The 12,927-nt window shown below is 45.9% G+C and overlaps 1 protein-coding gene across 1 annotated transcript; it reads right to left on the reverse strand.

The window, feature by feature from the left end:
• Window positions 1-235: 235 nt before the first annotated feature.
• On the reverse strand, window positions 236-10,237 carry Gm11541 (predicted gene 11541). Its single transcript, NM_001007584.2, has 2 exons — window positions 9,820-10,237; window positions 236-1,498 (listed from the first exon to the last, which is right to left on the reverse strand). The coding sequence occupies exons 1-2, from the start codon at window positions 9,976-9,978 to the stop codon at window positions 1,331-1,333; spliced, it is 327 nt and encodes a 108-aa protein (NP_001007585.1). The 5' UTR covers window positions 9,979-10,237; the 3' UTR covers window positions 236-1,330.
• Window positions 10,238-12,927: the final 2,690 nt, after the last annotated feature.

The following is a 12,927-nucleotide window of genomic DNA, read 5'->3' on the forward strand; positions in this document are numbered from 1 at the left end:
GCTAGAGAAAACTTCTTAATACCCTCCACCCGCATCCCCATTGGTCCCAAGAAAGCATCTCTTCTAAACAGCAGTCTCTGATTGGCTGGCATTGTTTGCACTAGCAATCTTTGCTCTCTTAGGCAGTCCTCAATTAGGTCCTCCTGCAGGAGATGCCTTTCTGGCTGTGCAGGGACCCCAGCGTTTACATAGAGGCAGCCCTGCCATTCCTGCTACACAACAAGGCTCAGTAGCTGGTGTTGGTTCAAACTTCAAGAGTCTGACCATGAGTAGTTTATTTTAGATGTATTTCAGCACAGCACAATTTGGTGAAAAATTCTTCTAGTGATAATTAACTCAATCCTGCGTGCACAATAAAGCTTAAGATATAATTACATCAAAACTCTTTGTAAAATACACGTGATATCTCCCATGTTCTATAGATTGACAAGCCCACAGTGAGGGTCTCGGGGGAAGACCCAGTGTGGTCTCAGCCACATGGATAGTGCAAAGGTCAGCAGGCTATTTACCACATCTACTCCCAGCATCCTAGGCAGAACACAGGTTATATATCCCAACCCTGTGTTGGGACAGGGACAACCTGAAGGAACAACCTTGTGTGTTTAACATTCCTGGGTCCCTCAGTACTCATCTGTGAACACAAGGACTTCTGTGCCTCTCACATTTCTCAAGTTCCAGGACAATGAGAGACTTGTCTTGAAAACTAAGGTCAAGAACACCTGATAGCCAACAGCTTAGGCTGACCTCTGACCTCCATACATGCCTGTGTATACATGTGCACTGGCACATACACAAACATGCACACAGGAAACATACCCATACACATACAAACGTAAATGCTTCAGTGAATTTTCTATGATTGATTGATTAACTGTAACAGGGACTCACTATGTAGCCTTTGTGTACACCAGGCTGGCCTTTCACTATGGAGATCTGCCTCCTCCGTCTCCCTAGGGCTGGGATTAAGGCATGGGCCACTATAGCCAGCTTGTATTTTGAAGGTGCGTGTGGGACTATACAGAAATTCTCCAGCTGCTTACTGGTTTGGTTTTGTTTTGAGACAAAATTCATACTGGTCTAGAACTTATTTTTATAGCCCAGACTGGCCTCAAACTTGTGGCAATCCCCTGCCTCAGCATCTTGATTGGCACCGGAATTATAGTTGGTGCCACTTTGCTTGGCTCTGTGTTTGCATCTGATTTCCCCCTACATCGTCAGGATATTTATTCACGAGTACTCTGAAGGGATTATATTTTAAACAGCTCTGCCCCTGGGGTTTCTTGTTGCCTCTGTACACAAACAACAGACTTATTTTCTTACTTAGATTTTTCTAGGCCCCATGTATGTATTTCAAACTGTAGACATCGCCTTTCTTGGTTTCACGGCCTAGGCAAGAACAGGAAATATCAGCACGCACTGAGGATAGTAAGACCACGAATTGCATCTGGAGAGTCTGACGAGTGAAGTAGAGTTCAAGTTGCTTTTTATATCCTTCATCCTGTTTCAGAAAACACACAAATAGGTCACAAAGTAAAATGTGCTTCTAAGCATGAGCAGAGGTAAAAATAAATCGACATTTACTTCTTTGAATGCTCTGAAAAGTCTGAGATCACTTTAATTTGGGCTTGTCATTTTTCCCTATTTGTCTGTAAGGTCCTTATTTATCATTCTGTTCCCTAATTTAAATCTGCTTTGAAATTGTAAAAGAAGGGGCTCAGCAGGTGGAGAGCTTGTTGTGCAAGCATGGCTGCTGACCCAAGATCAGTATTCCAGGAAACACACAGAAAGATAGGCGGGAAAAACCTACCCTATCTCTCTACATGTTCTCTCTCTCTCTCTCTCTCTCTCTCTCTCTCTCACACACACACACACACATATACACACAAACACACACATATACACATAAACACACATATACACACATACAAACATACATATACACACATACATGCTTACACATAACACACATACACACATACACATATACACACATATACACAATACAAACACAAACATACACATATAAACATATACACACAAACATACACATATACACACATGCACACACATACACACATATATACATACACATAAACACATATACACATATACACACATACACATATATACACATACTCACACATGCACACATACTCACACATACACACACACATTTGCTCATGATGACAATAATAATAAACGAAAAGAGAAAAAACATAAGTATTTAAAAAAATACCCAAAGGGAAAAAAGATTTATAAAAGAAATAAAACTCTCTCCTTCCAGCTAGGTGTGGTGGCACATGCCTTTAATCCCAGCACTTGGGAGGCAGAGGCAGGTGGATTTCTGAGCTCGAGGCCAGCCTGGTCTACAGAGTGAGTTCCAGGACAGCCAGGGCTATACAGAGAAACCCTGTCTCGAAAAAAAAAAATCTCTCCTTCCTCTCATGTCTTGCTCTAAGTGTGTGTTTGCATTTGTGTGTGTTTGTGTGTGTGTGTGTGCACATGTACACATGTATGTGTATATGGGTGTTGGGAATTGAAGCCAAAGTGTTACCTTTTGTGTTTGGTTTTTCTTTTTCTTTTTCTTTTTCTTTTTCTTTTTCTTTTTCTTTTTCTTTTTCTTTTTCTTTTTCTTTTTCTTTTTCTTTTTCTTTTTCCTTTTTTACACAGTTTCTCTGTGTAGCCCTGAAGTCCTGGAACTCACTCTGTAGACCAGGCTGGCCTCCAACTCAGAGATCTGCCGGCCTCTGCCTCCCAAGTGCTGAGATTGAAGTCGTGCCGCCACCACCTGGCAGCTAAACCTTTCTTAACTGTTTGTTCTAACATTTTGTGTGCTCCAACACACATGTGGTTGTCCGAAGACAACTTTCCAGAGTCATCCCTTTCCTTCTGTTATGTGGGTTCTGAACTCAGGTCTTTGGGGTTGGCAACAAGTACCTTTATTTACACTATGAGTATCTCATTGGCCCCTAAGTTAGGTTTTTGTATAATTATATACGTATGTGTGTTTTGTCTGCATGAATGTCTGTGTGCCTCATGTATGCAGTGCCTGTAGTGGCCAGAAGAGGGGGTTGGAGCCCCAGATCTGGAATTACAGATTGTTGGGAGCTGCTATGTGAAACCCAGGTCCTCTGGAAAAGTAGCCAGTGCTCTTAACTGCTAAGCCATCTCTCTGCCCCCCTTGGTTTGGTTTTGGTTTTTGAGACAGGAGTTCACTCCGTAGCCTAGGCTGCCCTGGCATTCAGTCACTAGAGAGTCAAGGCTGGCCTTAATCTCAAGGTAATCCTCCTGCCTCAGCTTCCCAAGTGCTGAAATCACAGGCAAGTGTCACCATGCCCAACTGCTCAGCCATTTTCCTGTGAGAATTCATCACTCTATGTGTCCATATGGCTTGGAAGTCAGACTACTCTGTGTCCAGCTTCATCCCTGAAGGTGTCTCCTTCCATTTCCTCAGTTACTCTTTCTTCATATCTGCTCTGTCCCCCAACCCCGAGCCCCTCCTCTTCCAGTCTGCACACCCCGCGTGTGTCTGAACCTATTTCTTTCCTTTTCATCTTTGGGTCGTTTCTCACTTGACTGTGACAATTCTCTCCTCTCAGGTATCTTGGATGCTATTTACAGCCGACATCCTGGCCTCCCGACCCAGCTATTGTGGTTTCTGCTGTGTGCTTCCTGCTCTCAGGTGTGGATGTCTCCCCACCACAGGCTCTTTAGATCTTTACAGGGCCCCACAGAGTCTTTTGTGAAATTTGTATCAGATATTTAGATTTAAAAACAGAAAAAAAAGCCCGTGCTGCAGGAAGTCTTTGTGTTGTCACCACCCCGCCCCACCCCCACCCCCACCCCCACCCCGCCATTTTGCAGAGAGGCAGCTCTTCTATCAGAAGAGTTTGTGCAGGGTGCAGGGGCTTGTTTGGGCGCTGGGATCCGTGTTTCCTTTATTTCACTTTCCCACCTGGGGTGAGAGGAGGAGACTGATGTCACAGAGACTCTGGGGACCTCTCCTCAGAGCAACTGCCTCCTCTGACTGAACATGGCCCAGCCCCCTCTCAAGAAAGATGTTTGGGCCTACCCGCTGCTGAATGGTAGGTAGGTGGCAGGGCTGAAGCAAAAAGTGTGGCACCCCACCCCCGCCTTAACTCAAACTCTGACCACTTCAGGTGTGGCCAATGGGAGTCCAGTTGTCTACAGTCCCAGAGCCACATTCTCTACCCCATGTCAGAGATAAACTTGGCAGATTGACAGCCAGCTGTTTCATATTCATGCCTCCCCCCTCCCGCCCCCCATTCAAGAGGGGAAGAAGCCGGGCACTCAGAAGGCTGAGGTAAGAAGATGGAACATTCCAGACCAGTCCAGGCTATGTAGCAAAACCCTGACTTTTTAGTTTTTCATTTCATGTTTTGCCTACCTGTAAGTGGGCTGGTACCCACAAAGAGTTCTTTTGGAACTAGAGTTATGGACCTGCCTCTTGCTGAGCTGGGATTACAGACATGCCCTACCTCCTCTGGTTTATGTGGCGCTGGGGATGGAGTCTATGGCGCTATTCATGGCAGGAGAGCAACTGAGCTACACCCCCAGCCCCTTGCTACCCGTTCTAAACCTTCCGCCTTTCATGCTGATTTCTTTTTTTTTTTCTTTCTTTTTTCTTTTTTTGTTTTTCGAGATAGGGTTCCTCTGTGTAGCCCTGGCTGTCCTGGAACTCACTCTGTAGACCAGGCTGGCCTCGAACTCAGAAATCCACCTGCCTCTGCCTCCTGAGTGCTGGGATTAAAGGCGTGCACCACCACGCCCGGCTGGGATCCTGATTTCTAATCATCACGTGACCAAACATTCTAATGACCAAAGGCTGTGGTGGCAGTGGCTTCTTCATGCACAAAGCCAGGGTAGAAGGGCACTTCTCAGGCATGGCCTCTGAGGTCCCTGCCCAGTCTCTGATGTATGTGAAAACAGAACCTGTCATTTCGTTTACCTTATTTTATTACTTAATTTTAGATTTGGAGGCATAGTCTTGTGTAGCCCAGATTGACTCTGAACTTTTCTATTTATTTATTTATTTATTTTAAATTTATTTTTTTTTATTTTTTATTTATTTTTGGTTTTTTGAGACAGGGTTTCTCTGTATAGCCCTGGCTGTCCTGGAACTCACTCTGTAGACCAGGCTGGCCTCGAACTCAGAAATCCGCCTGCCTCTGCCTCCCGAGTGCTGGGGTTAAAGGTGTGAGCCACCAAGCCTAGCTTTTTTATTTATTTTATTCTATTATATGTGTATTGGTGTTCTGCCTGCATGTATTATGCACCATATGCATGCTGTACCCACAGAGACCAGGAAGGGGCATCAGATTTCCTAGAACTGGAGTTAGAAATTCCAGAGGGTTGTGAGCTGCCATGTGGATCCTGAGAATCAAACTCTGGTCCTCTGGAAGAGCAGCCAGCCCTCTTAATTGCTGAGCCATCTCTCTGGCCTCCAAATGAATTGATTAATTAATCTATTTATTTAATGTTTAAGATTTGTTTATTTGTTTATTTATTTATTTCTGCACGTTTGTCAGTACACTTCATGCATGCAGCATCAACAGAGGCAGAGAGGGCATCAAATCCTCTAGGACTGAAGTTACACACAGACTATTATTAGTCACGGTGTGGGTGCTGGGAATCAAACGGGGTCCTCTGAAAGAGCAACTGTTGCTTTTAACCACTGAGCTATCTCTCCCGTCCCTGGCCTTGAACTTTCTATGTAACCAAGGCTGTCCTTGAGTCTCCTAACCCCTCCTGCCTCCACCTCTAAATTGGTGGGGTGAATGTAGGTCCTCACACAGAAAGACCTCATCTTTTAAAGGCATCTTAAGGCCCCCTGGCTCTTCTCCCAGTGGGCCCTCACGTCCTGTGCCCTGTCTCTGCTGAAGTATCTTTGGGTTACAAGTTTCACTCTTGATGTGTTCTGATCGACTTTTGTTTGTTTTGAGACAAGCCTACACTATGTAGCCTAGGCTAGCCTTAAACTTGAAATCCTCCTGCCCCAGTCTCCCAAATCTAGTATTATAGTCCTGTACCGCCATACATAGTTTAGAGCTCAAGCAAGTGACAAGAATGTGAAGTAAGGGACTGGAGAGATGGCTCAGCGGTTAAGAGCACTGACTGCTCTTTCGAAGGTCCTGAGTTAAATCCCAGCAACCACGTGATGGCTCACAACCATCTGTAATGAGATCTGACGTCCTCTTCTGGTGTGTCTAAAGACAGCTACAGTGTACTTATGTTTAATGATAAATAAATAAATAAATAAATAAATCTTTAAAGAATGTGAATTAAGTCCTGCCCTTCTCTTTCCTGGAGAGGGCCCTTTGTCACCAGGATCCCAGAACACATGTGGCCTATTACCACAAATACCAGAGAGCAGAGACAGGTACTAACCCTGAGCTGTGAGTCAGCAATCTGGGACTCCCAAAGACACGCCAAAAGCCTGCCTTCTCTCTCTCACCCTTAGTGTGAACATTTTCTAGGGGACAGGAACAAAGGCAGCCTGTCATTCCAAAGCCCAGACCTTCCCCTCTGGTCAGGCAGGCAGCCTGGTCTGAGACTCCTGGTGCTTGTGACTCTCCGTCACCTCCTGCCCTTTTCTCTCATTGTCCTCAGAAGCCACTGGCCCTTGCCCTCCTGAAGTGCTGTGTAGATTAAAACTCAGAAGAAACCATTAACAGCGTGCGTATTATGATTCCTGGCTACAGTATAAAATACAAATGTGTCTGTTAAATCTAGATTATAAAAATGCCCTTGTCTGTCCCCTGTCACCTCACATCATTGGCCTTTGCTAGTCCTCGCCTGAAATGGCTCACTGTGGTTTGCTTTGTGACCTGGGCTGTGATTTACAAGCTTAGCAGTTTCTTAAAATGCGTTTCCACATAGAGGTGTACGTATGTGTGTCCTTAACTGCTGAGCTATCTCTCCAGCCCCATATGTGTCTGTGCATATTTTGCTCACACAGTCAAAGGTCAGGGCTGCTGACACTCCGAGGGAACACACATACACACACATGCACATATACACACACATATACACATACATGAACACAAGCAGATGAAATCCAGAAGGACACGAGAAAGATAGGCAGAGGAGGTAATGCGTCTCAGAAGAATCTGTGGAGAACATCCGAGACTTTCATGGAGACAGGTCTGAACACTGATGGTGTTGCGGGAGATTCCGCACGGTGCCCCGCCCCTCCGAGTTCAAGTGCTGAAGTGGGTGGAGCTACCCAGGGATCCTTCACCCTCGGTTTATAGACCTCCAGTTCTCAATGGACCACAGCTACTTTAGTGACCTGCGGGCTCTGGTTCCACCCACGGGGACCAGCTGGCCATGGCACTGGAGAGGCATCGGAAGCCTGCTGCAGGAGCGATAGCCGTGCTCGGGTGAGGGGAGATGCTCTGTCTGAGAAGCAGGTGGGAAGCAACTGCTGGCAGAGGAGGCCCGGGTGGGCAGCCTGTCCCTGGGCACAGGCACCAGGTGCAGATGCTGAGGCCGTGCTAACTGGGTGCTTAAAGCACTGCGGGGCTTTGCAGCTTGGCTACTAATGCTCGCGCGCCTTGCTTGCACCCATGAGTTGTTGAGGCCGAGGCCAAAGGGCCTGAGAGAGGTGGGACCCCATCTTTAAACACTAAGTGGAGATGGAGAGAAACAGATGTTCTGTTACTAAAACCTGTCTGCATATTCCCAGGCGTTAAAAATGAGGGATTTATCACGCAGACTTGTTACATACCCTTTTCCAAGCCCGACAATTCATTGGAAGGCACGTTAAACTGTTTAAATATTAGACAACAAGATAAATGTCTCCTCCTGGGAGCACGGTCTTTCTCTTTGCTTTGGTTTCATAATTTTGGCAGACTGCAGCTGCCGACTTCAGGCACAAACAGCATTCAGGCGGGGTTTAAGCTGGTATTAGGCTCTTGGTGGCCCTGTGAGTCTCAGGTTTTCTGTGAAAACACTCAATAGAAGCCCCTTGAGGCTAGCAATAAGTATTTTTTAAATTTTCACCTGAAGGGTATCGCCACTCTGACTGACATGGGAATTATTTACACTGTGACCCCCGATGTCTGGAAGCACAGGTGGTGTGTGACCTGAATTACCCACTATCAGCTGGGAACTGTTCCCAAGGGCTGCCAGAAGCAGCTAGGCTAGCCTGTTTGGCGTTCTGGGTCCAGCTAGGACATGGGGTTCTGCTCAGCAGCAGAGCTGTTTTGGCTAAAAACAAGCACAATTCTTTACCTTTTTCTTTTTCTTTTTCTTTTTCTTTTTCTTTTTCTTTTTCTTTTTCTTTTTCTTTTTCTTTTTCTTTTTCTTTTTCTTTTTCTTTTTCTTTTTCCTTTTCCTTTTCCTTTTCCTTTTCTCTTTCTCTTTCTCTTTCTCTCTTTCTCTTTCTCTCTCTCTCTCTCTCTCTCTCTCTCTCTCTTTCTCTTTCTTTTTCCTTTTCTTTTTCTTTTTCTTCTTCTTTCTGGTGTCTTACAGTGCTAGGGCTTCACATTTCCTAGGCAAGCACAAGCTCAGCCTATACTCCATGTTTGAAAGAGCAGGAAGGCAAAGCCTTCGGGTTAGACACCAGCTCTAATCTGAGCATTCAAACTGGTAAAGATATCTGTACCCTTGGGCTGGGGGGAAGCCTCAATGGATAAAGATACATTCCAGGCTAGCCTTACGACCTGAATTTGATCCCCAGAACTCGCCTACGAAGCAGTTAAGAGCACTGGCTGCTCTTCCAGAGGACTGGTCCCAAAACCCACATAGGGGCTCACAACCATCGAAAACTATGGTCCCAGGGAATCCAATGCCCTCTTCTGGCCTTTGTGGCACCAGGCACACACCCCTGCTGCACAGGCATCCATGTAAGCAGAACACATAAAGCAAAGACAGAAAACACAGACAGAAAGCCAGATCCAGTGAAGCTCGTCTGTAATTCCAGTAGTGCTTCACTGAGGTTGGAGGTGGAGACCCAGGAGAGTCACCCGGAAGCTTGGGGAACCACAGCCTAGACGATACAGTCACATCTCAATCTGAAGACAGCCAGAAGACTGACTTCTTAGCAGCTAGGGTCCCAAAGTGACACACTTCTTTCAACAAGGCCACACCTCCTCCAATAAGGCCACCCCTCCTAATAGTACCACTCCCTAGGCCAAGCATATTCAAACCACCACACTGTGCATGGTGGAGCATGCCTTTAGGTTTGTTTGTTTGTTTAGGACAGGGCTATGCTCTGGACCCCACTGGCCAGCTATGACCCTTGCTATGGAACCCAGGCTGGCCTCAAACTCATAGCACTCCTCCTGCCTCAACCTCCCAAGTGCTGGAGTTATAGGTCTATGCCACCACAGCCTGCTCTGTTAAGCACACCTTTGTTCAGGAGGCAGAAGCAGGCAGGTCTCTGTAAATTTGAATATACCCCTGTTTGCATGGTGTCTGTCTTTCTGTCTGTGTGTCTTCTGTTTCTGCAGGTAGAGCTCCCTTCTCTCTGCATTCTCTTTGCTCTTCCTCATCCTTTTCACTGGGCCTTCTTTGGGTTCAAATGCTGAGCCCAGAGCATTTCCTTCTCTAACTATCCTTAGGCCTAGGCCTGGAAACTTCTAGCCTCTGTACAATCTAATCTTCTAAGCTGATTGATTCAACCAGCTTCTCTCAGCTTTTGAGAAAAGCTCTCTCTCTCTCTCTCCCTCTCTCTCCCTCTCTCTCTCTCTCTTCCTCTCTCTCTCTCTCTCTCTCTCTCACACACACACACACACACACACACACACACACACCAGCTCTACTTCAGTCTCTGAGTCATTTTAAAGACCTTACCCGCGTGGTTCCTTCTACAGCTTCCTTTCTGTAGAAGTGGGGATGGATGGCACGCAGTGGGGGAGGGTTTAGCCTCTGTTTCTTCCCAACATGGCTCCATTCTTTCAGTGTAACTTCTTCAAATGAGTCCACCAGGGGGCATCTGCCACGCGTCTTCATCTCATCAAAACAAGTTCTTCTGTATCCTGTCTTGGCTGGGGGTCCTGCAGATGGGGGAAGGGGAAGAGTCCTTCTCTTCAGGGTGTGAAAAGAAAACTCCAGCCTGGCTCATACGGCAGTACCAAAGTCCTGAAAGTCGTGGGGCATCTTGAAGGTAAGGCACACCCTGTTTTGAAAGTGACCAAGTCTAATGAGTGGCTTCATAGGGTGAGATTGGACCAAAAAGAACTCCCAAGCCCAGCAACAAGGATCTGGGGACATTTTCCTTGGCTTCTTATTGGGTTTATATTGTCTTAGACATCTGTTGTTTCTGCCTCCCAGCCGGCTTTTGCCTTCTGTCAAAACTGTTCTCTAGCCTTGGTGGGGTTGGCTTCACTCCAGCTTCTGGGTGGTCTTCGTCAATCATATTAACATGAAACATGAATAATTCCCACCCACGTGCATCCCCCCATCCCTTCTTCTTCTCAACCTTCTAATGTGTCCCAATGTCCCTGCCAAGTCATTGGCTGTGATCCCCCCCTTACCTCAGGCCACATGAAGTGCATAGCCCTGGGGACCACATTAAGCTCAGATAATGGCATGTTCTCCTCCTGCTGTTCGAGGGCCAGCCGCAGCAGATGACAGAAGCAGTCTCCACATACACTCCTGACTCGCCTCCCACCCTAAAGTGGTTTTGGATGGAGGTGACATACAGGAGGAGCAGTTCTCAGCAACAGTTTCCTTAAACCTGTGGCCCCACTTGAGCCAATCCTGGTGTGGTGGTTTGAATAAAAATGGCCTCCATAGGTCCATAGGGAGTGGCACTATTAGGAAGTGTGGTTTTGTTGGAGGAAGTGTGTCACTGGGGATGGGCTTTGAGATCTCAGATGCTCAAGCCAGGCCTAATGTCTCACTCCCTTTCTGCTGTCTGCTGATCCGGATGTAGAACTCTCAGCTACCTCTCTAGCACCATGTCTGCCTGCAAGACACCATACTTTCCATCTTGGTGACAATGGGCTAAACCTTTGAACTGTATGCCAGCTCCAATGAAATGTTTTCCTTTCTAAGGGTTGGGGTCATGGTGTCTCATCACAGCAATAGAAACGCTAAGATACCCTGTAAATGTCACTTTTATTTCTTCAGACGATGGGATGAAACGAGAGCTGTATCCAAGCTGTGCAAGCACACTACTAGGGCTGAGCCCAGAACATTTCCTTCTCTTTTCTAATGATACTTAAGCCTAGGCCAGGAAACTTCTAGCCTCTGTACAATCTAATCTTCCAAGTTAATTGACTCAATCCAGCTTCCCTCAGCTTCTGACTGAATTGTCCTACTTGGCTTCATACTAACTTTGGCAATATGTTCTAATCTTCTTGTTCCTTTTCATTCTCTGGCTTGTTCTGTCTTCGCCTGTGTCTAGCTTATTCTGTCTGCAACCTGTCTCTGTAAAATTGTCCTGTGAAACATCTATGCACACATCACACCACCTGTGTGTAGCTTCTTCTCTCTCCCCCTGCTGCTCTTAAATAGTCTCTCTTCCCTGTGCTCTTTCTGTGAGTTGGACATATTCTATCTCTGACTCGTTCTGTCAGATCTTTCTCTGATTCATCACTTTGTCTGCCCCTCAATTAGACATCCCTTTCAAACATGGCTGCTTCTTTTTACAAACTAACTTTAAGGGCATGTCTGTATCCCAGCCATACCATGCATATCATATCCAAGATATGTCTGCATTCTGGCCAGGTCATGTAGACCTAGAAGGTCTTTGGATATGATCCCTTGCCAGAGCAGTTATATTGCTGGATTTCTCTAAAATGGCCTGGTGAGATGGCTCAGTGGGTAAGAGCATTGACTGCTCTTCCAAAGGTCCTGAGTTCAAATCCCAGCAACTACATGGTGGATCATAACCACCCTGAGATCTGATGCTCTCTTCTAGCACGTCTGAAGACAGCTACAGTGTACTTATGTAAAATAATAAATAAATCTTTGGGCAATCAGGGACTGAGCGAGTGGGGTTGACCGGAGTGAGCAGAGGTCCTAAAACTCAATTCCCAACAGCCACATGAAGGTTCACAACCATCTGTATAGCTACAGTATACTCATTTAAATAAATAAATAAGTAAATAAATCTTTTAAAAAAATTCTTCTACAATACCTGAATACACCCCTCTCATAGATAGCATCTTGAGTTGTTATTAGACCTGGCTGAGTTTTATGGTCTGGTTCATCTAATGTGTTTATCTCTTGAGATAATCATATCTTGTGACATCCCTGGTCACATGGTCACCCAATGTCCTATGGTCCGATGCTGTGAGGATTAATTTTATATGTTAATATGACTCAGCAAAGGAATGCCTGGAAACTGCTGATCATTTTGTGGTGTGTCCATAAGGAAGTTTCTAGAAGAGAAGAACATTTGACAACTGAATGTAGAAGACCCACCTCTACCTACATGGTGATCATTGTCTAGTACACAGAGGGCCAAACAGAAAAAAAGGTAACAAAAGAGGGAACTTTCTCTTTTCTTAACTGGGACATCCATTTCCTGTGGACATTAAAACCTTTATTCTAGGCTGACGAGATGAGTCATTTGCTGCCAAGCCTGGTGACCTGAGTCCAATCCCCAGGATCACATGGTGGCAGGAGACAACTGACTCCTGCAAGTTGTCCTCTGACCTTAATATGTATATGGCCCTTCACCCCACAAATAAATGAATAATGTAATAATTTTTTTAAAAAATTCTGGTTCTTAGCCGGGCGTGGTGGCGCACGCCTTTGATCCCAGCACTTGGGAGGCAGAGGCAGGTGAATTTCTGAGTTCGAGGCCAGCCTGGTCTACAGAGTGAGTTCCAGGACAGCCAGGGCTACACAGAGAAACCCTGTCTCAAAAAAAAAAAAAATTCTGGTTCTTGGGCTAGAGAGATGGCTCAGCAGTTAAGAGCACTGGCTGTTTGCTCTTCCAGAGGTCCT

This window comes from Mus musculus, chromosome 11 (assembly GCF_000001635.26).
Source record: "Mus musculus strain C57BL/6J chromosome 11, GRCm38.p6 C57BL/6J".
Classification (NCBI taxonomy): Eukaryota; Metazoa; Chordata; class Mammalia; order Rodentia; family Muridae; genus Mus; species Mus musculus.

Bases quoted from the DNA above. Each gene is read 5' to 3' on its own strand.
- Gm11541 (NM_001007584.2), bottom strand. From the start codon at position 9,978: ATGAAGACGCGTGGCAGATGCCCCCTGGTGGACTCATTTGAAGAAGTT. The intron at 1,499-9,819 runs GTAAGGTCTTTA...TTTCTGAAACAG, and splicing joins CTGTAGAAGGAACCACGCGG to GATGAAGGATATAAAAAGCA.